Here is a 27518-nt window from a genome sequence, read left to right on the forward strand (position 1 = left end):
TTAACCCTGCCCTCGACCAGGTTCAAACTTTTTGATCTGTTGTCATAGTGATTTAGACAATCGAGCGTCGGGGAATGGAAATGTCTGGCTTAAGTCAAGCTATGCTGAAAATTATCCGGCTAACTCAGTTAGCCAGGTACGGGGAACGGGGCCCAGGCATTACAATTATATGCTAGCTTTTATTCTCTCCACCACTTCTGACCACAATGTAATTTTGGATTCACTGAGACCCAAAATTCTTGCTGTGGATATTTCTAGATAAATCACATCGAGATATGTAAGAATCCAGACCTTCCGGCAAATTTTTTCCGGTTGAAACCATCGTGATGCTATCAGCTTTTTAGCCGCTGTGATACCAGATAAAACCAATCTCTTTAGCTGTATAGGTACTGCACACTCAAAAACATCATTCAACAGTAATACAGAGGGGTGTACAGGTATATTCAGAGTTAAGAGACTCATGAAATTGTTGTAGTCCTAAGAAATAGGAGACCCAGGGCTTTCGATGGACGTCTAAATTTCATAAAACTACACTACCGAGCTCACACCAGCCATCGACAAAAAATATTTCTTACAAGCAATGACTGGAATATCGTGTCTATCTCACGGGTCGAACAAACCTCAACATTATTGCCATAAAATACAACGTATATTGTTTCTTTACCTTTCTGTGAAAAAACGCATCTCAATCCGGTGATTTTTGATGCAGCTATCACCATTATACAAAAGTAACTACTTAAAGTAGATTTCATTCACCGTCTTTGCTGCCCTCTATCGGGCGCCTGGTGGTACTAAAACCAGATTTATCTCGGTCAGGTTCTCATTCAGCGTCATCATGTTTTAATATCTCTGTCAGCTTCTCATTCAGCGTCATCATGTTTTAATATCTCTGTCAGGTTCTCATTCAGCGTCATCATGTTTTAATATCTCTCAGGTTCTCATTCAGCGTCATGTTTTAATATCTCTCAGGTTCTCATTCAGCGTCATCATGTTTTAATATCTCTGTCAGGTTCTCATTCAGCGTCATCATGTTTTAATATCTCTGTCAGGTTCTCATTCAGCGTCATCATGTTTTAATATCTCTGTCAGCTTCTCATTCAGCGTCATCATGTTTTAATATCTCTCAGGTTCTCATTCAGCGTCATCATGTTTTAATATCTCTGTCAGGTTCTCATTCAGCGTCATCATGTTTTAATATCTCTGTCAGGTTCTCATTCAGCGTCATCATGTTTTAATATCTCTCAGGTTCTCATTCAGCGTCATCATGTTTTAATATCTCTGTCAGGTTCTCATTCAGCGTCATCATGTTTTAATATCTCTGTCAGGTTCTCATTCAGCGTCATCATGTTTTAATATCTCTCAGGTTCTCATTCAGCGTCATCATGTTTTAATATCTCTCAGGTTCTCATTCAGCGTCATCATGTTTTAATATCTCTGTCAGGTTCTCATTCAGCGTCATCATGTTTTAATATCTCTCAGGTTCTCATTCAGCGTCATCATGTTTTAATATCTCTCAGGTTCTCATTCAGCGTCATCATGTTTTAATATCTCTCAGGTTCTCATTCAGCGTCATCATGTTTTAATATCTCTCAGGTTCTCATTCAGCGTCATCATGTTTTAATATCTCTCAGGTTCTCAGTCAGCGTCAGAGGGACACGGCCCGCCTTGCGTCTCTGTCTGCGCTGAGCGAGCGCCGCGTGTCTGAGTTGGAGCGCAGCGTTCAGAACATGAGGCAGCAGCAGGAGCAGCTGCAGAGACGTCTGCGTCAGGAGAGCCAGCAGAAACGACGCCTGGAGACAGAGATGCAGCGGAGGACGCACCGAGTCAAGGTGACGCGGCTGAGGAGACCATAGTAGTGCTGCTGGTGTGGTAACATCTAGGGGTGGACACGAGTCATGTCTTCTGAGCTTGAGTGCACGCATGAATTACTCGAGTAAGTGCTTGAGTAATTGTTTAGGGGAATCTATTTTTAGAATGCATCTTAAAGCACAAGGCAGCAGCAATAACGAGATACACACACGCTACCGATTTGATTGTGTCTCTGGCTGCCGGGCTCGGCTGGTTCTGGTGTGTAGGTGGAGGTTCTGTTTGATTGTGTCTCTGGGTGCCGTGCTCGGCTGGTTCTGGTGTGTAGGTGGAGGTTCTGTTTGATTGTGTCTCTGGCTGCCGGGCTCGGCTGGTTCTGGTGTGTAGCTGGAGGTTCTGTTGTGTCTCTGGGTGCTGGGCTCGGCTGGTTCTGGTGTGTAGGTGGAGGTTCTGTTGTGTCTCTGGGTGCCGGGCTCGGCTGGTTCTGTTTGAAGTTCTGTTTAACTCATGGTCTTCCCCGTTGCAGGAGCTGGAGATCAAGAACGAGCAGCAGCAGAAGATCCTGAGGATCAAGACGGAGGAGATCGCTGCCTTCCAGAAACAGAGACGTAGCGGCAGCAACGGTTCCCTCATCTCCCTGGAGGAGCAGCAGGTCCCACTCACTCTTTATCTTGACTCTTTACGCCAAGGGACAACCCTCTTTTACAGTGTGGTCCAGAATCACAGTCATCATTAAATCAGTCAATATATACAAAGTAAAAATAAATAAAACACGTGAAACAAGTAGGCAACATGTGAAATCTATAGTTAGTTACATATTTAGTAATGAAGCTAAAGAATCATCTAAATCTAGTTCCCAAATTCACTGCCCATGTTGAAGCATATCTCCCAATGTTATTGCCCCGTAAACAAAAGGGTATTTTAAATAATACGAGTAGTTGTAATAATAATTATAACAATAATAGTAATGATAATGGGGAATATATCTTCACTTAACACATTCCCGGCCATTCGGATCCGTCTAATCTCACTCTATGAGGCCAGCTTTTGTGCGTGAGGTTGTTTGTAGAGCTAAATCTATATTTTATATTATTGCTATGTGTCTATTGTCATTGTCAATTGACAGTATAAACCTTCCCTTCAATATACCATAAAGAAATAATTTTTTCATCAATACGTTCCCATTTTATAGCGTCGTGAATATGAACTATATACCAGATTGGTCTAGGGTAATTCCTGCAAAGCTAGTTATAGGGCGCTAAGCTAATAACGTTAAATCGATTGGCGTTTTGGCCCTACACAAGCTACAGTTAAAAATCTAAATGCATATGATTTGTATCATTGTCCACCATGAATGCATGAAGGGGGGGCGGGGGAAGTCGTTTCTGATTATTGATTACCAATAACGGCATTCGTTATTACAACAACATGCGCTGACGAGGCCTGGTCAGGCTGAAATTTATGTCAAATCGCTCTTACCTGTGGCCGGTTGGATTCCAAAAAGAATTTCCCAGTTATTGATTGCCATCTGGTAGATCGATATGTCCATTGGCTGATGCTATATTCCTTTACTGCATACTGAATTCGGCGTCTCAATAAGTATTCCAGGCGATCGGTTGAAGCCATAGCTTCAGGCTAACAGAAAAATTAACCCTGAATGGAAAAAAAGTGACACCAGGCCTGAAACTAGGGATGGGTACCTTTCACATTTGAACCGGTACCGGTACCTGTGAATCGATACCGGTACCCAACGGTACCTTTTTTCGGTACTTTAGTCTCTAAAAATTGTATCTACCTACCTCAGTTGTAAAAAAAATTATCCAAACTTCATATTTAATAAATAAATAATGTATTATTATTACTTTATTATTATTTACATCTTACTAATGTAAAGTATTTTACAACTGATTAAACAAACAAACAATCTAGCAGCAATGAACTACTCTGCTGCTGATTGAGTATTCTAGCAGTTATTTTTGCTCCACCCCCGCTTTGGAGAAGAGTAGACCCGCTCTGCGGTGTGTGTGGCTTGTTTACCGACGTCACATCCTCTACTCTTCTGTGAGTTGTGCCGGCTTGCACTGTAGCCCTAGGAGCTAACGTTATGTCCGACGGTTAGCTTAGCTAACGTCAGCTTAAGAACGTCAAATGGGTTACAAATATGTGAAACTATGGAAGGAGTAAGCCGACCGCTAAAAATAAAACTCACCGTGGCAGCGCGAGCACCAGCGTTTCCGTTAGAACATATTCGTGCCGGTCTGGGTGTCCTGCAAGATTTCTATCCCCGGACATATTCGAGAAATTCCGGTCAGAGTTTTAAACAGCGGTCTGTTATAATCACATTTTTATGAGCTAACGAATTCCGTTATATTGGACATTTGTATTAATTACATCAAGCGAAGAATGAGAAATTGATTTGCAGAATCAAATTATTATCTAAGTTAGTACGATACGCTAATCCAGCATCAAGCTCCCGCCCCGCAGGCTCACGCTGCAGCAACTGTCACACGCACCCCCAAATGAATCTCGAGTCGACATCGCTTCACCTCGTTGTATCGGACACGTCACACATATCATAATGTTCAACTTCACACACAGCAAACTGTAGTTGATCATCACATTGCCTCGTTTGCTAGCTCGTCGCCACATGCAGAGAGGACGAGCCACATGCGCGTAACGCATTTGTTGATTTCATTATAGCCTACATTTAGTTATAATCAATAATATGCATTACTATGTGAAACGGCAGTCAACCAACAGTTGCATATGATTAAAAAATGTCAACACCGTCTCTCGTTGTGCCTATCCGTTTTGTACCGGCTGCGAGAACAGCGGGTCGTGACTCGTCTGGTAACGGTTGGTTCGACTTTGATATCCCCATTGGAACAGGTGGACGTCTGCGAGGCTCGCAACGGTAGCAGCAGACTGGGGATGCTCTTTGTGGTTCAATCAATAAAGTGTACTTTGTGTACGTTCAATCAATGTTATCTCTCGTACATCATAGAGGCTAGACTATAATATCGCACCTCAACCAGGAGAATTTTACTTTCCACTCGGGCCTGAACGCTAGACATTTCTGTTTCTTTTCCGCGGGAGCCACCACCGGCATCAGCGGCCTCTGTGACTTCAAGTTCAGAAGACTCATCTTCGTTGTCATTATTATTAGACCTGCTTGTGCTTTGTTTCATGAAATATTTGTTAAGCTTAGCTTGTTTTGGCCATCTCTCTCTCTCTCTCGCTCGTATACCTGTTTGTCGTTATGGTGGCTGGCCAGACAGGCTCAAAAAAAGAAAGAAAAAAAATATTCACATCTGAGCGGCGCCATCCGCGCTTTATCAGAGTGAAGCAACAATGGCTGCGGTTACATGGTGACTTTTAATTCCGAATTATAACTTCGGAATCAAATCGGATGTAAAAAAAAATCATGCGAGTTTACATGTCAAATCTTAAGGCGAGACACGGCAGGTGAAAGACGTTATGAGGTACAGCCGTCTCGCGCTGAGAGCTTGTCACAAGCACCGAGCTCTCATTGGGCTGGTGCAGATTTCTGATAGCGTGATTGGTTCAGGTGCATCACATGCTCTGACATCCTGTTGCTGCGTTTACATGGACAGTTTATTTCCCTTTTCATTCGGAATTAATCAAATGTAATGATTGTTTCGTTCGTCGCATAGGCTATTTAATTTTAGCCTATTTTAATACAATTCAAATAATAAAATTGTGCTTAGAGGAATTATTTTCACCGGACATTAAGACCGGAGAGATTTAAATATTCGGACTTCAACATATTTTGCCGGTCAAATACCGGTAATTACCGGCTAACGGAAACGCTGGCGAGCACATAGCAAAAGAACGTTTTGAGATAGTGGTGTTTCAAGAGACTGGCTACAGTAATATGATGCTGGGCTGTAGTGATCAGTTGTTCCGTGTGGCGCAAGTATGTAAAAAAGAAAAACAGAAACAACACGTTTGTTATCTGTAGTAAATAAATGAAGCTGGAATCCATTTGTGACCATGAACAGAGCCAGTGTCCCAGATTCAATCTCCTCTCTAAAGACGCTCTGTGGCTAGGCTAACAGCCATGTCAGACAGAGCAGATGTGGAAATTGAGCTACACTTTCTAACAACCTGCCCACTACCAAGATAGATATCAGAGACATATACTCCCCAGTCCCCATGAATTGCAAACACCCAAAGAGAGTTTGAAAACATGTATTGTGCCTTAACGTGCGGTCAACAAAACGTGACATCATCGGATTAAAAAAAAAAAATTGCGCATAGTACCGAAAGTTGGCACCGGTGGATCTCACGTGAATCGATACTCTATAGTACCGACGTGTTTCGGTAGGTACCTTTTTTCATCGGATTTAAAAAAAAAAATTGCGCATAGTACCGAAAGTTGGCACCGGTGGATCTCACGTGAATCGATACTCTGTAGTACCGACGTGTTTCGGTAGGTACCTTTTTAAAAGTACCGAATTCGGTACCCATCCCTACCTGAAACAAGGATTGCTCCATTCTCGAGACAGCGCCACTACCAGGATCTGGCTGGTAATGCACTTTTCCGAATCCCAAAGGCATTTTCCAGCCAACATACAGCTCTGTGACATTGAGTAGGCTATTAAAATGGAATAAAAGCAAAAACGAGTCAATAACATATATATACGTGGTTGGCCCTTTAACACATTGAGTGCCGACCACGAGATTAGTCTGGTTAACTCGCCATGCGTTGAGTGCCAAGGCCCGAGAAAACTCTGGTTTTAATCGTTATTTATTTGATTAGCAATATCCATAAATTTTTCATCCATCCAGCCTGACGTTATCATTGGGAATGGGTCTGAGCTCGAAAAGGGCAAATACCGCCGCCTATCGTCTCCCAGATGGTATGGCACATCATTGGATTGGATTGGGTGGGGCTGTGCATCAGAAAAAAAGTCCGGTCCGGGGTTTTCCCTTCTCTGGCAAGCAGTATCTGTTACCACATTCACTGGGGAGGCTCGGAGCAGCTTTCGATTATGTGTTTTGGACTATAACGTTGGATCAATAAACGCGATCAATATTTGGAATGGCGATCAGGAATTGGATTAATCTTTTTGCAGAACATCTGATGTGAGGTAAGGACTCTTATGTTACCAGTTTTGGGTTAATCAGATGTTTTTTTCACAGCGATCACAACGTGTGTGTGTGCGTAACGTTAGCGCTAAGCACAGCATGGATAATCGATTTTTCAGCCCGCTTCTCTAGCGTGCATAAGTACACATATACTATCGATAATCTAGCATTTATTTGAAATTATTCATAAATCAGCCGAAAAATTACAACGTGTTTTGTGTATTCCACTAAAGAGCTATTATCGCGGCATTTCTCTGGAATTACTAGAAATCTCAAACTATACTCGTATTCAAAACGGTATAAAACGGAAATGTACCAATGAAAAAACAATCCGTTTTGTACATGTTGACTGCAAGCAAGTCATTGATAAGCGAGGGGTGTTTTAGACCCATAGCCATAATTTAAGATATAGTTTAAGCCTTCGCAAATTTCCCCGACCTCCCATTGACTTCCTTATTGGCACGGTAGCCCTAATATGGTCAAAGGGGCGTGGCACTGAATGTATTAACACATTAACTGCCACGGAGTTTGATCAGCTTATACCATTCTCTGCCAGCACTGTAAGTCTATGGAGATGTTCACCTTCTTTGCAGGGCTATAACCTTTTAAATTGTATTGCTAAATTGACATTACTATGGCCCATTCAACATCAATTATCTATCGTTCAGGATGTAGGAACGTTTTACTTTTTCATTCACACATTCATACTAAAATACCGTCCAGAGTATAAATATGTTTTTATCGTTTTCTGCTGTATTTCATAGAACGTGAGATATAGCCATAAATGCATATATTAGATGATCAAATGCAGTTTGATACCGATCAACGTTATATTAAAAATTTCACATGTACATGATCCTAAACGTCATGACTGGTCATCTGCTGGTGACCGGAGGGGGGGGGGGGGGGGGGGTCGTTTATAATGCAATGACCGACGTTAAATGATTCATGTAGTATGGGTGATATATAGATCAGAGCAGTTTGTATGGTTAATAATAATCAAAAACGCTGAAACTCACGGCAGCTTCCTCGTAGCGATGGGGGATGATACTGGAGCAAAAAGATCGCTATTATGGGATGTTGATCTAGGATTCTAGGTGATCCAGTTCCGGTTTGTATAATACTAATATACGTCCAATCATGTTGTTTATTGAGTTATGGCAACGGATCGATATGCACAGTGTCTGGATAGAGTCCCGCGAGCGATAGCGAGTGGCCGGACGGAATAGCGGACGGATGTAGGAACGTTTAACTTTTTCATTCACACATTCATACGAAAATACAGAGTATAAATATGTTTTTATCGTTTTCTGCAGTAATTCCTAGAACGTGAGATATAGGCATAAATGCATATATAGATTATCAAATGCCGTTTGGTTCCGATCCATGCTATATTAAAAATGTCAACTGTACATGGTCCTAAACGTTATGACTGATCATGCGCAGGGGGGGGGGGGGGTCGTTTATAATTCCGTGATCGTCGTTAAATGCTTCATGTAGTATGGGTGATATATAGATCAGAGCAGTTTGTATGGATAATAATAAACACTCACACTGAAAATAACGTTAGCCTCCTCTTACCGTTGGGCGATGACACTGGAGCAAAAAGATCCCAGTTATTTGATGGGGATCGAGTAGATCCATTTGCGGTTTGTATAATACTAATACACGCCCAAATCATGTAGATTATTGAGTTATGGCAGCGATCCATATCCACAGTGTGTGTCTTGAGTCCTGCGACTATGTGAGTGGCCGGACGGATTTAGGAGACGCACCGATATCCAACCGGCCACTTCCGGTTTGGCAACTCGCCGATCATCCACCAGGTGGCAGTATTGAAGCGTTGCAGAGTTGTGCCGAGTCCCACAGCATCAGACAACGCTCCGTGAGGGAAATATGAATACCATGGCGAAAATATGAAATATGATCAAAATAACGTTGTACGCCGTGATCTGGCAGAATTAGCATGAACTTGAAACCCGTCGTACGACGTTTTTGGCGCAGGAAGTGTTAAGCATGGAGCCCAATAACGTATATATACGTGGTTGGCCATGAAAGTGTTAATAAAATGTTTGTTTTGGATATTTAAATCCTTTATAATTTATTCATATTTTGAAGTTTTTTATTTTCAGTTTGGATGAGGCCTGTTGGTCATGATTATTACAAGCCTTCAATGTCACTGGTTAGATAAAAAAGTATGTACTTCATGGTGTGTGTGTGTCGCCTGTGAGTAGAAGATTGAGGAGCAGAAGCGTTGGTTGGATGAGGAGATGGAGAAGGTGCTGGACCAGAGGAAAGGCCTGGAGGACCTGGAGGGAGAGCTGACCAAACGAGAGGAGATCCTGGCCAAGAAGGAGGACCTCCTGCAGGAGCGCAGTGGACTTGAGACAAAGAGGCTTCGCTCCAGTCAGGTAATATAATAACACTATAATAACCCTCCAGTCAGGTAATAACACTATAATAACCCTCCAGTCAGGTAATAATACTATAATAACCCTCCAGTCAGGTAATAACACTATAATAACCCTCCAGTTGGGTAAAAACACTATAATAACCCTATAGTCAGGTAATAACCCTCCAGTTGGGTAATAACCCTCCAGTTGGGTAATAACTAGGGATGTCGGATATTATCGGCCTACCGATATTATCGGACGATATTGGCCTTAAAATGTGATATCGGAAATTATCTCTGTTTTCAAAAAAAAAAAAAAATTATTTAACCTTTATTTACCCAGGCAAGCAAGTAAGAACAAATTCTGATTGTATCTATTGTCAAAAGTATGCATAATGTTGTATTAATTCCACAACAAGAGATATGTAAGGGATAATGTATAGCTATACTCTGTCATTGTCGCAAAATAATTGACCGACACAGAGTTTAGAACACTGAGGCGCCTCGCCGAGGTGTTCTTTAAACGTAGTGAAGGTCAATTATTTTGCGACAATGACAGAGTATAGCTATACATTATCCCGCTTATTACATGGCTAACTTACTAACAATATACCTAATTCATTTTACACCATCGACAAGACGAGATCAAATGCAGACGCAGTTCTGTTCTGTCGCTCCGCTGTCATCGCCGGCAGCTTCGCCAGCAGCGGGCAGGTGTGTCTGATTGGCTGCACTGATGCAGTGTGTGTCAGTGGGCTTGATTGCTACAGCTGCGCACAGCGGTCATTATTGCTCTGCAGAGGTCCGTTATCGAGTAATAACGGACCTCTGACGAGCGCTATTGATACAATCAAGCATTTTGGCGAATGTTAAGACACCATGTAATAAGTAATGTTAATTACCTGAAATTACCCTGCATATATCGGTATCTGTTGATATCGGTATCGGAAATTAAGAGTAGGACTATATCGGTATCGGTAAAAAAAGCCAATATCGAACATCCCTAGTAATAACCCTCCAGTTTGGTAATACCGTATACTCTAGTCAGGTAATTATACTCTAGTCAGGTAATAATACTCTAGTCAGGTAATTATACTCTAGTCGGGTAATAATACTCTAGTCAGGTAATAATACTCTAGTCAGGTAATAATACTCTAGTCAGGTAATTATACTCTAGTCAGGTAATTATACTCTAGTCTGGTAATAATACTGTAGTCAGGTAATTATACTCTAGTCTGGTAATAACACTCCAGTCAAGTGTAGTATAGACATATTAGTAAGATAGGCAGTAGTGTAGTATAGACATATTAGTAAGATAGGCAGTAGTATAGTATATACATTAGTAAGTAGGCAGTAGTGTAGTATAGACATATTAGTAAGATAGGCAGTAGTATAGTATATACATTAGTAAGTAGGCAGTAGTGTAGTATAGACATTAGTAAGTAGGCAGTAGTGTAGTATATACATATTAGTAAGATAGGTAGTAGTGTAGTATAGACACTAGTAAGATAGGTAGTAGTGTAGTATAGACATTAGTAAGATAGGCAGTAGTGTAGTATATACATTAGTAAGATAGGTAGTAGTGTAGTATATACATTAGTAAGTAGGCAGTAGTGTAGTATATACATTAGTAAGTAGGCAGTAGTGTAGTATAGACATATTAGTAAGATAGGTAGTAGTGTAGTATAGACATTAGTAAGTAGGCAGTAGTGTAGTATATACATATTAGTAAGATAGGTAGTAGTGTAGTATAGACATTAGTAAGATAGGTAGTAGTGTAGTATATACATATTAGTAAGATAGGTAGTAGTGTAGTATATACATTAGTAAGATAGGCAGTAGTGTAGTATATACATATTAGTAAGATAGGTAGTAGTGTAGTATAGACATTAGTAAGATAGGCAGTAGTGTAGTATATACATATTAGTAAGATAGGCAGTAGTGTAGTATAGACATATTAGTAAGATAGGTAGTAGTGTAGTATATACATTAGTAAGATAGGCAGTAGTGTAGTATATACATATTAGTAAGATAGGTAGTAGTGTAGTATAGACATTAGTAAGATAGGCAGTAGTGTAGTATAGACATATTAGTAAGATAGACAGTAGTGTAGTATATACATTAGTAAGATAGACAGTAGTGTAGTATAGACATTAGTAAGATAGGCAGTAGTGTAGTATATACATTAGTAAGATAGGTAGTAGTGTAGTATAGACATATTAGTAAGATAGACAGTAGTGTAGTATAGACATTAGTAAGATAGGCAGTAGTGTAGTATAGACACTAGTAAGATAGGCAGCCCATGTCACCCCACTTCTTAGGGACCTGCACTGGCTCCCCATTGCTGCACGAATCCGCTTCAAGGCCCTTGACCTAGCATACCGTGCGGCAAAGGGAACTGCTCCCGCCTACCTCCGGTCAATGGTCTCTAACTACACACCCTCAAGACCCCTACGCTCTGCATCTTCTGGCCGCCTCAGACCTACTCCTATCCAAGCTCCGGGAGGGTCATCAAAGAGAAGTCGCCTATTCTCAGTCCTTGCCCCACAATGGTGGAATGAACTACCCACCCCAGTTAGGACAGCCGAAACACGTCCAATCTTTCGCCGTCGACTAAAGACTCACTTCTTCAACCATTATCTGAATTAAAAAAAAAAAAAAAAAATCTAACCCTAACTAACCATACTGTCATGCACTTGTCCTAATAAACTAACCTACACTGTAGCACTCAACAACTTTGATGAACATTGTTACTCAGCTGATAGAGTTGTGCTCTTCCTGATGGCTTGTCGTACAGAACTTGTAAGTCGCTTTGGATAAAAGCGTCAGCTAAATGACTAAATGTAAATGTAAATGTAGGCAGTAGTGTAGTACATATTAATACTACAACTATGTACTTGCATCTGATTAGCACTATTACTCAGTATATATTTTATATCCAGTTTAAGGGTGCGGTTACACCTTTCGTATCATTTTCGTATCGTCGTCATATGCGTTTCGCCGCGACGTCGTGCGCCTCGAGTCACACTTTCGTTTTCTTTTTCGTTTTTGTCACCCGAGCACACTGATGTAGTACACTGCCAAAGCAGTAGGTGGCAGTAGGTGGCAAACATGAAGGCAATTTCAACCAATCAGAACTTGAATGTGCCTGCAAAGCAAATGTCAACAAGGCGGCCACCATCTTTTGCCTAGTTACCCAATGCAGCAATTCTTTTTCAGCAAAGCCTAATAAAAGTGCAATAAACAAAACGGATACATTCACTGTGTGTTCTGCCTGTCATTTGTTGATGAAACAAAACTAACATCAACACAAGTGACCACCAAGAGCGGATAGTTTAGTCTAAAAAAAGATCGGTAGCATTATTAGCTGCATGCTAACGTCAATGGAGTATGCCATTATAACAATATAGCATTGTGGCTAGAAGCTAACGTTAGCTCACGCTACTTAGCCAGCACCAAACTGATGATATCGCGAGCTATCAGTAGTTAGATAACATTAGAGACAACGCTGTGTGTATTAAACAAAGGTGAATAGATGACTGGGCCATTTTGTTTAATGCTTGTTAAGTTGAAAGAGGAGCTCTGAGCTAACATGGTCTGAATCCTGATAGCTCACGTTAGCCAGCTGCTCATGCAATCGGTAATGCTAGCAGAATGAATGGATGTAAACTTTATTTAACATATTGCATATGGGTACAATACAATACGGCTCAATACAAACAATTGTTAAGGGAATGCAGACTGTTGTAGCTTGGACTGGGGTCCTTATAACAATAACTTGACAACACATGGTAGCTGAAGCTATTTGGGACACGGAGCTATGTCCCAAACACAAACACACACACACACTGTTGTCACCGGAAGGGCACGCAGATGGTATCTACTGCGCATGGGCGTTTTCGCAACAACGGCTCCGTGCAGACTACACGCTGTTGTCGACGCGTTTTTTTTGCGTTTCTCCAAAACGCAAACACAATTTTGCGTTTCAGCCGTATCCACAAAAAAAAGCCAAAAAAACGCATTTCTGTGTAATAGGGACATGAAACGTATTCAAAAACGTATAAAAAAAAACGCCAGGAATACACTAGTCTAACCATGGCCTAAATCACCTGTATCTAATCTGTATTTTATCTAATCTAATATAGAGAAACCCCTCTATTGTTATTCAATGTTACCCCCTCCCCCTCAACAACCCCCGGCCATCTCCTACAGGTAACCATCTGCATACCTGTCTCTCTGGTAGTAGCTCAGTGGGCTAATGCATGGGGTCTGTGATCAGATTATCGCGGGTTTCAAACCCCACTCTGGACAAATGTGTGTAATGAAAATGTATTGTGTGACTGGTGTGATCAGAGCCGGTGTCTGTCAGACCATAGACACATGTTTATACCACACCACAGAGCAGCAGGAGTGTGGAAGAGACTCGGACCACGTCAGCAGAGTGGCTGGACCAACATCAACTCCTACATTATAATGTTACTTACAATTTACTCATTTAGCTGAACGCTTTTATCCAAAGCCACTTAGAGATTGTGAACAACATGTCAACAGGAAGGGTACATCTCTGGCAGTCAGTGGTGGTGTTCATCAAATAATATAGAGCTTGGAGTGTTACACTCTGAGTGCATAGTAGTATAGACATATTAGTAAGATAGGCAGTAGTATAGACATATTAGTAAGATAGCCAGTAGTATAGACATATTAGTAAGATAGGCAGTAGTATAGACATTAGTAAGATGGGTAGTAGTGTAGTATAGACATTAGTAAGATAGGTAGTAGTGTAGTATAGACATTAGTAAGATGGGTAGTAGTGTAGTATAGACATTAGTAAGATAGGTAGTAGTGTAGTATAGACATTAGTAAGATAGGTAGTAGTGTAGTATACAGGCATTAAAGCGTTCGGTCTTGAGACTGAGTTCCGTCAATTTGATCCGGAGTTCCGTCAATTTGATTCGGAGTCTGACGGATTTGCCGTCAATTGGCTACCTGGTATAATATGATTTGTAGATGCATACAGATTGAAACTAAATTGAGCCAATCAGAGGCGTCAAATATCATGAAAAGGGCATTTTCTTCCTACCGCGGCTGTGCCAAGCAGAGTCATGGCGAGCAATAATGGCAGAACGCACGCAGCGACTCGAGAGACAGGATTGCGTTAATAGTTTGTCGTCGGAAATGTATAATAATCGCAATATACATTCAGACTGTTGGATCTAAATAAATGGATTTATGGACACATTTATGCCCGGACCACAAAGTTTATTGAAGGGTTAGCGGAGGCGTGACTGCTGTACCGGAGTCCGTCAGCCTGTTATATGGAAATGTAATAGTAGAAACGCATGTCTTATGACAGTCGCCTTTTTTGCAGCCCTCACGCGTCAATTCTCTCCTTGTTTACCGACGTAACATCCACCACCTGCTTGCACTAACGTTACGCATGCCTGCTATACCGATTAGCTAACGTTAGCATAATAACGTTAATGGAAGGAGTAAGCCGGCCACTAAAAGAAAACCCACCACGGTGTTCTCAGACGAAAAGGATGAGCGGCACCACCCAACAAAAGAAAGTTTCAAGAGCAATGGAAGTTTGAAGATAGCGGTGTTTCAAGAGACTGGCAGGCTACTGGGGGCTGTAGTGGTGAGTTAACTTGTTCCGTGTTCCGCAACTATGTCAAAAAGAAAAACAGAAACAACACGTTTGTCATTGTCGTGTTACTTCACAGTTCAAATACGTGAGTCCTCTGCTGTGGTTGTGAGTATCCTTTATTAGCTTAACTCCGTAGCAACATCACACAGGTGTATCTGTAGACAGTCTCCTCCCCACCATACATATATTTTCTCCCCGCCGTATGTATATTTTTTCTCCCACCCACCCACCCCCCCTAATGTACAGTCTCCTCCCCATCATATGTATATAATCTCTGTTAGGATCTATGGGTAACAGTACTGTATATTTGCATATCGTATATGTCACAAATGTAACATTACTATATACCTGTAGTATGTCATGTATGTCCCTATGCCATAAATGTTGTGTATGTCATAAATGTCACTATGAATTGAAAATGGGGGACCCTGATGTAAACAAGACAAACGTTTTTCTCTGGTCTGCATCCCCTTAACAATTGTGTGTATTGAGCCGTACTGTATTGTACCCATTCTGCAATCTGTTAAATATTGATTGATTGATTGATTGATTGTTATTAACAGATTGCAGAATGGGTACAATACAGTACAGCTCCATACGCACAATTGTTAAGGGGATGCAGACCAGAGAAAGACTTTCGTCTTGTTTACATCAGGGTCCCCCATTTTCAATTCATCATAACATATATGACACACATGACATGCAGATAGACAATACTGCTACATATATACATTCATGACATACCAGATTTACAAATACAGTATTGTTTGTGATACAATAAGAGTCTAAAAAAGAGAGTATATACATTTGACGAAGAAACTGTACATTGGAGGAGGTTGGGTAGGTTGGGTGGAGGGGGGCGGGGACTGTACATTGGAGGTGGTTGGGTAGGTGGGGGGGGGGGTAACTGTACATTGGATTATCGACGAAACCGAAACAAGTAGGCTCCCTTAAAACACTAACGCTAGTAAAAAAAAATTAAAAATACAGTGGAGGTTAAAATAAGAATGACTTGGCCTGAAAAAAGTTCAATCAGGAGATTTTCTTTTGCTTTAATCCCTGAGTATAGACATTAGTAAGATAGGTAGTAGTGTAGTATAGACATTAGTAAGATAGGTAGTAGTGTAGTATAGACATTAGTAAGTAGGCAGTAGTGTAGTATAGACATTAGTAAGATAGGCAGTAGTGTAGTATAGACATTAGTGTAGTATAGACATTAGTAAGTAGGCAGTAGTGTAGTATAGACATTAGTAAGTAGGCAGTAGTGTATAACTAATAATGCTCCAGTCAGGTGATAACTCTCTAGTCATGTGATAACTCTCTAGTCGGTTGATAACGCTCCAGTCAGGTGATCAGTGTTAATTTTGTCAGCTATTTTCATTTGAGTTTTAGTCTTGTAGACATGTGTCAAATGCTCCTTTTTCGTTTTCATCATATTTAGTCACCTTTTTATTTTTTGTTTATTCAGTTTTAGTCAACTATAGGTCTGAGCATTTTAGTCTTTGTTTAGTCTTTGTTTAGTCTTTTTGTAGTAAAGAATCTTGAATTTTGAATCTGTGAAAAGTTAACTTTTTAGTTACTTAATTTTTTTTATTTAATTGCTCCAAATAAATGCCCTGCTGCTCTAGTCGGGAGATACCTCTCTAGTCGGGAGATACCTCTCTAGTAGGGAGATACCTCTCTAGTAGGGAGATACCGCTCTAGTCGGGAGATACCGCTCTAGTCGGGAGATGAGATACCTCTCTAGTAGGGAGATACCGCTCTAGTCGGGAGATACCGCTCTAGTCGGGAGATACCTCTCTAGTAGGGAGATACCGCTCTAGTCGGGAGATACCGCTCTAGTCGGGAGATACCGCTCTAGTCGGGAGATGCCTCTCTAGTTGGGAGATGCCGCTCTAGTTGGGAGATACCGCTCTAGTCGGGAGATACCGCTCTAGTCGGGAGACAGGGAGCGAAATTAACTTTTTGACTCACCGGCCAGTGGCGGGTAGATGGGAAGAGTCTACCCGCCAAGCATATTTCTTACCTGCCAAATTTTTTTTGATTAAAAAAAAATATATATATATTTTATATAATTTTTTTTTTTTTAAATAAAATATATATTATATAATCATACTTGTAGTTGTATTATCTGCGAGACATCGCCACCACGCAATAAGTCAAAATGCTTGCTATCTGCAAACAGCTCCACTGTCTGTGTGTATACTTGAGTAGCCTCCAGCTCCAGCAAGGATTCTCCGGCCCTGCAGCTAGACCCTATATTCAGCTAGACCCTACATTCAGCATGCAAGGATTCTCCGGCGATGCAGCTGGACCCTATTTAACGTTACGGTTCTTTTGTCAAATCACATTCAACATGCCCTCAGCTAGAATACGCATTCAATCAATGTTATAAGACATTGATATCAGGAGCTATCTGTAGCTACTGCTAGCCCGGTAGATAACGTTAAGACAATTTAGTTTACTGGGACAGATGGATCTCGTGAGCTAGCTAAGCTAGCTAACGAGGGAACGGAGCACTCGAGTCGACTATTGCTGGAGCATTTGTTGATATCAGCAGCTATCAGTAGCTAGCCAGCTAGATACCGTTAGACAATGCCTCGTCATGTATTAAACTAAAAGTGAATAGTTGACTGGGTCATTGTTTAAACAGTAACGTTAGCTCATGGAGGTCCGATATAGACTAGAGCAGACAGAAGTAAACAAGCCAAATGAGAGCTTCCGATTAGTCATTTGCTTTCTTTCTCGTGAAACCAGTCACGTCACTCTACTGTGATTGGACCGTTGACTTGAGTGCAATGTGGGACTTGTAGTTTTTTAACGATCTCGCGGCGGAGAAAAAAAAGACGAGCGGCTATAATCTGTACTCTCACAAGAGTATCGTTATGAACTACACGTCTACACGCCACACGGCGGGCAGCCCTCTAAGTGTCATGCGCCAAAGGTAAAAACAGACCGCCCCTGGCGGGCGGCGGGCTTTAGTTTCGGTCCCTGTCGGGAGATACCGCTCTAGTCGGGAGATACCGCTCTAGTTGGGAGATACCTCTCTAGTCGGGAGATACCGCTCTAGTTGGGAGATACCTCTAGTCGGGAGATACCGCTCTAGTCGGGAGATACCGCTCTAATCGGGAGATACCGCTCTAGTTGGGAGATACTGCTCTAGTCGGGAGATACCACTCTAGTTGGGAGATACCGCTCTAGTCGGGAGATATCGCTCTAGTCGGGAGATACCGCTCTAGTTGGGAGATACCGCTCTAGTCGGGAGATACCGCTCTAGTTGGGAGATACCGCTCTAGTTGGGAGATACCGCTCTAGTTGGGAGATACCGCTCTAGTTGGGAGATACCGCTCTAGTCGGGAGATACCGCTCTAATCGGGAGATACCGCTCTAGTTGGGAGATACCGCTCTAGTCGGGAGATACCGCTCTAGTTGGGAGATACCGCTCTAGTTGGGAGATACCGCTCTAGTTGGGAGATACCGCTCTAATCGGGAGATACTGCTCTAGTCGGGTAATAACGCAGTGAGTTCATTTCACACCAGTGTGTATAGGAGCAGACGATGACCAACATGTCCTGGTCCCTCTACTGCAGGCCCTGAGCAAAGACCTGGTGACCCTGACGGGCCGCATCGACACTCTAGAGCAGGAGCTGAGTGAGAGGAACGGCCTGCTGCGCAGCGGAAGTGCCCAGGACTCCCAGCAGATCCGACAGGAGATCTCCAACCTGCGGCAGGAGAAGGACACGCTGCTCAAACAGAGAGTGGAGCTGGATGATAAACTGCGGCAGGGCAGCCTGCTCTCCCCTGAGGTCAGACGCGCGAGGCCAGGGCTTCATTTAGCAGCTTGTCCACCTGGAAACTCTCTTATTATGCTCATAGGAATTTAGTGTTTTCAGCGTTTTTTTGCAAAAGTGTTTCAAAACAGGTTTTCAATACTTCATTGTCTACCAACAGCAGGAACCACAACTAGCACTTTACTTGTATCTATTAACTGTCTAAGCAGTCAGGTGCTGCTGGGCAACAGAGAGCTGCTAGGTGGGCAGACTGCTTGATATTGTTAGTGAGATTGTGTAAGTAAATGAACCTTAGTTGTTATTGTTGGTGAGAATGTGTGAGTAAAGTAATCCTAGTTGTTATTGTTGGTGAGATTGTGTAAGTACATTAATCTTAGTTGTTATTGTTGGGGAGATTGTTCATTTTAGTTCTAATATATATTTACCCTTGCTCTTCTCTTTAATTTGAGTTATTATTATTGTTAGTAACTAAATACATTTGAGTTCTAATACATATTAACCCTTGCTCTTGGATGCTGTGCCACCAGGAGGAGCGGACCCTGTTCCAGCTGGACGAGGCCATCGAGGCTTTGGACGCAGCTATAGAGTACAAGAACGAGGCCATCACCCAGCGGCAGAGGCAGCTCAGGGCCTCCGCCAGCATGCTGTCCCAGTGGGAGATGAACCTCATGGCCAAACTCAGCTACTTGTCCGCCTCGGAAACCAGAGCTCTTCTGTGCAAGTACTTTGACAAGGTCCGTCCACTCGACGTCCTGGTGAATCTCTGCGTCACACTGTGTCTTCTAAAATGTCCGTGTCAGAGACACTTCCGTGCAAAAACGTATCGCGCAACATTCCCACTACTAAATGGCACCTTCCTAACGTTGCTGTTATACTATTATAAACACTGTGCTTTGTGTGCAGGTGGTGTGTCTGCGTGAGGAGGAGCGTAAGCTGCAGCTGGCCCTGGCGGACCTAGAGATGCGAGGAGAGGAGCAGGAGAGGCTGGTCCAGTGGCTGGAGAACGCTCTGGACCGAACGCAGCTGGACACAGACCGCCGGCTCACCCAGCAGCAGAAGGAGCACGAGCAGAGCGTCCAGCTGCTGCTACAGCAGTGTCGAGGTGGGCTTCATCGATAAAACACAGCCACGCAGACATGTTGTTTGTGGTTTGTATAGTATATAAACTGGACTTTTATCATGCAGTGACACACGCATGCGATGGGCGGCACACACAGGAACATACACATGCAATTTTTTGGGGTCGCCGATGAAATTGAGTCTCTGCGCTTGACCCATCCCGTTGTCCTTCCCCCCCAGGGGCAGCCGGGAGCAGATAAGGGCTGCGGCATGGGGCCGCGCCCCGCGGACCAACAAATTCTCCTGTCCGTCTTCGTCAGGGACGCGATAGCGTTAGCGATCTGTTGTGCATGTTTTTCCATTGGGTTTATCTTATCGGGAGGGGAAACCCTTGCGAGCACGGGAGAACTAGGGTGGCCAGACGTCACGCATTGCGCGTGATTGTACAGCATTTCTGTCTCTTTTCACGCGTCACGCAAATTGAGACCATATCCCGCATGATTGGTTGTCATCCGCGCTAACGTCCCCGCCCCCCCAGCCAATGTGAAGATCCTCTATGCGTCGCATAACGTTACTAGTATCTGGCCGCGAGTGACACCGCATCCTATGACAACAACAAGTCCCAACGCTGTCGCGCGCGGCGGGTCCGTTTCAGAGCCAGTTGTCCTTCCGCGCAACTTGGGATAAACAGATCAGTTCCATGCGCTGTTGTTATCTCCGCTGCTCGGCACGAGAGAAGACCGCTCGCTTGGTCGAAATTTGAAAAGGGGAAAACAATCCCAAACGGTTTAGATTGAAAACGAATAATAACAATAAAAAAGATGCAAGTAGCCGTTTGGTAACCTAACCACCCCCCGCACAAATCAGTGCAGGTGGAAGATAATCATATTCTTTATTATTGTGCCATTACTGCGGGGGGGGGGGGGGGTGTTCTTAGTCCAGGTTCTGTGGCGGCAGAGTAGAGGAGGGGAGAGGCTAGAGCTGGAAGAGAGTTCAGCTTCCTGACAGCCTGGTGTATGAAGCTGTCTTTCAGTCTGCTGGTCCTGCAGCTCGGAGGCTCCTCATTCTCCTCCCGGAGGGCAGGAGAGTGAAAAAGCGTTGTGAGGGTGGTCATTATTATACATTGTGTAGTCTGGGTGGTCATTTTATTTATTATTTATTTATTTTGAGTACTTAACACCCATTAGAGACAAAGGGAAAATAAAATAAATGAATAAGGGCAAAACATATTAGGCTTGTGGTCATTTGAATGAGGACAGTGGCGGATGAGCCTTGATTGAGGGGACAGGGACAGTCCACCAAAAAAAAGGAGGGGGGGGGGGTAGTCCCACATTGTCTCTCACAAACAGACCATTTGTCCCACATTTGGTTTATTGGGATCTGGTCACCCTAGGGAGAACATGCAAACTCCATACAGAAAGGCCCGGGAGATACCCCACCTGGGTACCTGGCAACGTGGAAACCAGGTCCCCAAGCGGTGAGGTGACAGTGTTAACCACTAGGGGTGGGACAATACATCGATCCAGATCGATATATCGATCTATTATCAATAATCAAATAGGATCGACGCAACGTAAAAAGATCGATTCATATTGCGATACTCTTATTTTGAAAATCCCCGCGAGTCATATCCGCCGGCGCCCAGTATTGTGAAACTCCGTGTAGACATTACAGCAGTGTTTGCGTCTGCTGTAAAGCACTCAGAGCGTCTATTTTGCGAGCCGATATAAGTCTGTGCAGTTTTTTCCCCGCAACGGGTCAAATGCATATAACAGGCGTTGCATCGTCGCCATTCCTTTATGCCAACGTCGCGTTAAATATCTAAATGAACGTCGCGTTGGCTGCTTAAAAGCTAAGCAGCTAACCGTGAGAGAGAACAGGAGAGGAGAGAGGGGACTTGGAAGGAGGAGGGGTGGGGGCTGTGGGGGACTGTGTGTGTGTGTGTCTGTGTGTGACGTTAAAGCTCAATATATAAAAACAAAAGTGAACAGGAGGTCTATTTGTATTAAAAACAATAGATTGTTTTTCATTTAAATGTCTGGAAGAGCTCAAAAATAAATACATCAATTGATATTTCCGTAGCCTTTTTTTAGTTGATCTAAATGTGACTGATTGTGTTAAATGGGCACATAATATCGCCTCATATCGATCGCAGGCACCTGAATTGAATCGTATCGTATCGTATCGTGGCAGACTTTGTGATATCGGCAAATATCGTATCGTTGTCCAAAGAATCGATATCGTATCGTATCGTGATGAAACTGGTGATTCCCACCCCTATTAACCACTACACCACCGTGCCGCCTGGGTAGTGTAGAGGTCTAAGCTGCTCCCCAAACTGACAGAGGAGACATGTGGTAGTCTACACCCTCATAAGACAAAGCGGGGCTCGCAACTCATTAGTAGTTCCAAGGTGTTTATTTGACAAAAAGGCAGATGCAACGTTTCGACCCTTCTGGTCTTCTTCAAGCATCTAGTAGTCTACACCCTCCCCAGACCAACAGAGGAGACATGTGGTAGTCTACACCCTCCCCAGACTGACAGAGGAGACATGTGGTAGTCTACACCCTCCCCAGACAGACAGAGGAGACATGTGGTAGTCTACACCCTCCCCAGACCCACAGAGGAGACATGTGGTAGTCTACACCCTCCCCAGACCCACAGAAGAGACATGTGGTAGTCTACACCCTCCCCAGACAGACAGAGGAGACATGTGGTAGTCTACACCCTCCCCAGACCCACAGAAGAGACATGTGGTAGTCTACACTAGGGCTGGGCGATATGACCAAAAACGTTATCGCGATAAAATTATAAAATTATTTTCATATAATTCGATATCGATAATTATCGTCGATATAATGTCCGTCAAGTTTAATTAACTTCTTATGCTGCTGCGAATGTCTCAAGTCGAGTTGATGTCGTCATCAGTCTGCGCACGTTAGCCGACAAGCGGAGTATCTCATGACAATAAATATGACACTAAAATACTCTCTTCCGCCACAATATATTGAAACGACGTCCACTGTATATCCCACACTACCATAAACGTGGCCTCAGAATTCAAAACACACACATACTCGGCACATAAATATATAAAACAGTGCCGTGCAAGCTAGTTATCCTAGCCAGCCTGTTGGTTCTAAGCGATGTATTCCATGACAATGTGCTAAATATGACACTAAAATACTCTCTTCCGCCACAATATATTGAAACGGCGTCCACTGTATATCCCACACTACCATACACGTGGCCTCAGAATTCAAAACACACACATACTCGGCACGTAAATATATAAAACAACGCCGTGCAAGCTAATTAGCCTAGCAAGCCTTGTTGTTGAGTGAGTCCTACCTCCTTCCGGGTCTCGGCCATCTCCTTCACTGATTGGTTGTTAGCTGTTGTGCGTAAGCACGTCATCACGTAACGCTGGTTGTTGTTAGTGAGTGTGTTGAGCCGAGGCTGAACGGAGCCAAGCTTGGAAAATCGATATATCGAAACTTTGCGACCACGTTTCATGTTTATTTCGAGGAAATAATTTATCGCGATAGTTATCGTTATCGTTTTATCGCCCAGCCCTAGTCTACACCCTCCCCAGACCAACAGAGGAGACATGTGGTAGTCTACACCCTCCCCAGACCAACAGAGGAGACATGCGGTAGTCTACACCCTCCCCAGACCCACAGGGGAGACATGTGGTAGTCTACACCCTCCCCAGACCAACAGGGGAGACATGTGGTAGTCTACACCCTCCCCAGACCCACAGGGGAGACATGTGGTAGTCTACACCCTCCCCAGACCAACAGAGGAGACATGTGGTAGTCTACACCCTCCCCAGACCCACAGAAGAGACATGTGGTAGTCTACACCCTCCCCAGACCAACAGAGGAGACATGTGGTCGTCTACACCCTCCCCAGACCCACAGAAGAGACATGTGGTAGTCTACACCCTCCCCAGACCAACAGAGGAGACATGTGGTAGTCTACACCCTCCCCAGACCCACAGGGGAGACATGTGGTAGTCTACACCCTCCCCAGACCCACAGAAGAGACATGTGGTAGTCTACACCCTCCCCAGACCCACAGAAGAGACATGTGGTAGTCTACACCCTCCCCAGACCAACAGAGGAGACATGTGGTAGTCTACACCCTCCCCAGACCCACAGGGGAGACATGTGGTAGTCTACACCCTCCCCAGACCCACAGAAGAGACATGTGGTAGTCTACACCAGCAGTAGTTGTATTCTCTCCTGATGTGTGTCCTTCCCTCACAGAGCAAATGGACGAGGGTCCAGCAGTAGTTGTATTCTCTCCTGATGTGTGTCCTTCCCTCACAGAGCAAATGGACGAGGGTCCAGCAGTAGTTGTATTCTCTCCTGAAGTGTGTCCTTCCCTCACAGAGCAAATGGACGAGGGTCTAGCAGTAGTTGTATTCTCTCCTGATGTGTGTGTCCTTCCCTCACAGAGCAAATGGACGAGGGTCTAGCAGGAAGACAGAGGCAGTATGAAGGATGGATACATAACCTCAGTACGGAGTTGAACCACTACAAGGCTGCCAACCTGGAGCTGAGCAACAGACTCAGGGAGCTGTTTGGCCAACCTGTGGAGCATGGCAAAGGTAATCATTGTAAGATAAGATATTCCTTTATTGATCCCTTGGGGGAATTCAGGCATCATAGCAGCATGGGGGGGGGGGGGGGTATGAGTCAGTGGCTGAATGTGCTCCTCATCTTGGATAGCTCCTCAGAAGGGGTGATAGGGGTTCTCCAGGATAGCAGCCAGCCTCCTTCTCATCCTCCTCTCTGCCACAACCTCTAGTTTGACCAGCTCGACTCCCACCACGGAGGTAGTCTTCCTCACCAGCTTGTTCAGTTGTGTATATTTTACTGATACCGTCTTAAAGGGGACATAATTATTATTTGAATGATACTGTCTGTCTTAACCTCTTAAGCCCTAGCTATATTTTCATAAGATTAGCCTAAAATACATAAGTAAATGGAAGATTGCTCCACTTCTACAAGGTCCATTTGCATGTACTTGGTATCTAGGGACATCTATGGATCTCAGGGAATCTATTCCCAGTGTCAGAAATGTTGTGTCTGTTACTAGGCTTGAGTAAATTGTAATGAACCAAAGGAGAATATAATTTTTCTATTAATTGTTTTACCTTTGACGGTGAATAACACCATGCTAACATTGACCATATGTGAACATTGACCACTGAGCTCATTCAGCACCTTCCTGAGGTCGTGTGTACAGAAGATCTAAGCAAATTAATAAAGGGCAGATGATTTACAGGGGGTTTTGTAGATACAGTACTGAATTTTGCCATCCGGACACATGCAATTTGAAATATGAATATAGAATATCAGGCCTATAAATTACCTTATACAAAAGGTAAGTCCGACCACGCATTGTGATTGGTCGAGAGCGTTCTAAGCCGTGAGTATATTCATGATACACTCACAGTTAAATCACCATGAATATACCACTGCGCTGGCTTTAGAATGTTGTAGAAAGTTTCAACTGCCATCAAAATGGTAACTGTCTGCATGTAACTGCAAAACGGTAACTTGACTGTCAACATGACCTACTCCACCGACAATAAATTCCATAGCAACGATACATCTTTAGGAACAATTTTTCTATGCCAAGTTCACTGAAATCAATATAAAAGACCCTAGAATTGTCTGTATTCATCCTATATTTTCCTGACGGTGCAACTTGCTATATAAAAGCAATAATACACTTGAACCAGTGGAATATCAGGAATATTGCCACTCTGTGATGTCTACGCCACTCGCCACTCGAGCTTCGCTCTCGTGGCTGCGGGCGCATCACAGCCGTGGCAATATTCCTGATATTCCACTTAATTATTATGGCCAAGTCACACATCTATGGATCGGGTCAAATCTCCCCTTTCCAATGGCAGAGTTCAATCTGGATTTAGTACCACCAGGTGCCCCTGACAGGGCAGCAAAAACCGTGAATGAAATCTACTGTAAGTACAGTTACCTTTTTATAATGTAAATATCTCCGCCATATCCTATTCCCTACCCCCTTTTCCTTTTTATTTGACCACTATGGGTAGTATAGATGTTTGTTAAGGGGATTGGGTTTCTTCAGTGATCACTTATCTTTATCATTAGGGCACAAGCATATTGTGTTTTATTATAAATATAATGTGTGCATATATCCCCTCTCTACTTCCCCATGTGGAATGCACCTGATTCCCTAAATGACATGCTGGTGCTCTAGTGTGACACCTAGTGGCTGAATGTTATCTATAGCACCTTTAAAACTCAAATGGTTGAAATGATAATGAACTGTCCTTCTGATCCGTGTCGTCTGACAGTGTTGCCACCTGAGAGCAGACCGGCGGGCGCCGGCAGCGTGGAGAGGCTGAGCCGAGGCCCGGAGGAGAACCAAGGAGGTCGAGGAGCAGGAGAACTGGAGAAGGCCCCCAGGTCCCGGGAGGAGATGAGGGAGCTGGTGAACACTCCCCTCCCGTCCACCTGGAGGCGCTCCTCTCTGCCCACAGAGGACCCCTGTGTCGTGGAGACGGGGGCGGGGCCCTGGGGAGGCACGCCCTCTCTGCCCTCTGTCAGGTCACGCAGAGAGTCCCGTCGATCCAGCCTTAACGTCGGACCACTAACCTCGAACAATGCGCTGATTGATGTGCGGAAAAACCCTCTTTAAAAGGAAATGTTTTGTTAATTGAAGTATTGTGTATTTGTTTTTATCGTCTGTATTCAGCTTTTGTATTTCTAGCTTTTATTTGACTTGCATATGCAGTTTTATGAATAAATATTGCCGGCCACTCATCTTTCTCACAAAGCACTTTTACACAGTCAGTCTGTACTGTATGTTCCCCATTTCCACAACAATGGATGTAGAATGTCCAGCTTTTGCTAAGCCATTGATTCTTATTTATTAATTAATCAAGGATTAGGTTTTCATCAAGTTGTATCATTCTGTTTTGATAATGTGTTTTATTTCTTCTGTAATCATGTATAGTTGACTAATGACCAACGTTTTATTCAAGTGTTAATCTACTGCTGTATTATTTCATGGTAACCTGCCCAAACAAAGAAAACACTTCTAATTGCATTGATCTGGCTTTTGTTGCAACTAGCAAGTATATCATTGCTGTTTTCCAGAGCATAAAATGTACTCAGCATTTTTAAGCTCTTTCAAATGTAGAATTTGTATTGCTGTCAAAAGTGGCCTCATGGTATAAGAGCCTGCTTGGTTTACATTTTTTCTTTTGGTGTGGTTTGGATTTGAGGGGTTGGTATTCCTGGCCACACCTCAGGTTCATAGAGGTCTAGAAATTCACAGTATAATGTATCGTCCCCACTAGCCAGGGTTTAGCTGTGTTGTGGTTTTGTCTCCACTAGCCAGGGTTTAGCTGTGTTGTGGTTTTGTCTCCACTAGCCAGGGTTTAGCCGTGCTGTGGCCTTGTCTCCACTAGCCAGGGTTTAGCCGTGCTGTGGCCTTGTCTCCACTAGCCAGGGTTTAGTCGTGCTGTGGCCTTGTCTCCACTAGCCAGGGTTTAGCCGTGCTGTGACCTTGTCTCCACTAGCCAGGGTTTAGCCGTGCTGTGGCCTTGTCTCCTCTAGCCAGGGTTTAGTCGTGCTGTGGCCTTGTCTCCACTAGCCAGGGTTTAGCCGTGCTGTGACCTTGTCTCCACTAGCCAGGGTTTAGCCGTGCT

At 43.5% G+C, this 27518-nt stretch overlaps 1 protein-coding gene across 3 annotated transcripts in view; it reads left to right on the plus strand.

Annotated features, from left to right (window-relative positions):
- The window catches only part of kif7 (kinesin family member 7), a 71644-nt gene extending 44730 nt beyond the window's left edge, over positions 1-26914 (plus strand). For 2 of the 3 annotated variants that reach the window (XM_084307572.1, XM_084307573.1), the window contains exons 13-20: positions 1632-1829; positions 2333-2458; positions 9153-9329; positions 18548-18763; positions 19276-19482; positions 19652-19850; positions 24270-24422; positions 26160-26914. In XM_084307572.1, the coding sequence (XP_084163698.1) occupies positions 1632-1829; positions 2333-2458; positions 9153-9329; positions 18548-18763; positions 19276-19482; positions 19652-19850; positions 24270-24422; positions 26160-26503 (1620 nt within the window). In that variant the 3' untranslated portion in view covers positions 26504-26914. The remainder of the gene's footprint in view (positions 1-1631; positions 1830-2332; positions 2459-9152; positions 9330-18547; positions 18764-19275; positions 19483-19651; positions 19851-24269; positions 24423-26159) is intronic. The other variant, XM_084307574.1, reaches the window with a different exon arrangement.
- Positions 26915-27518: the final 604 nt, after the last annotated feature.

Source organism: Notolepis coatsorum, assembly GCF_963971535.1.
Source record: "Notolepis coatsorum genome assembly, chromosome: 2".
Lineage (NCBI taxonomy): Eukaryota > Metazoa > Chordata > Actinopteri > Aulopiformes > Paralepididae > Notolepis > Notolepis coatsorum.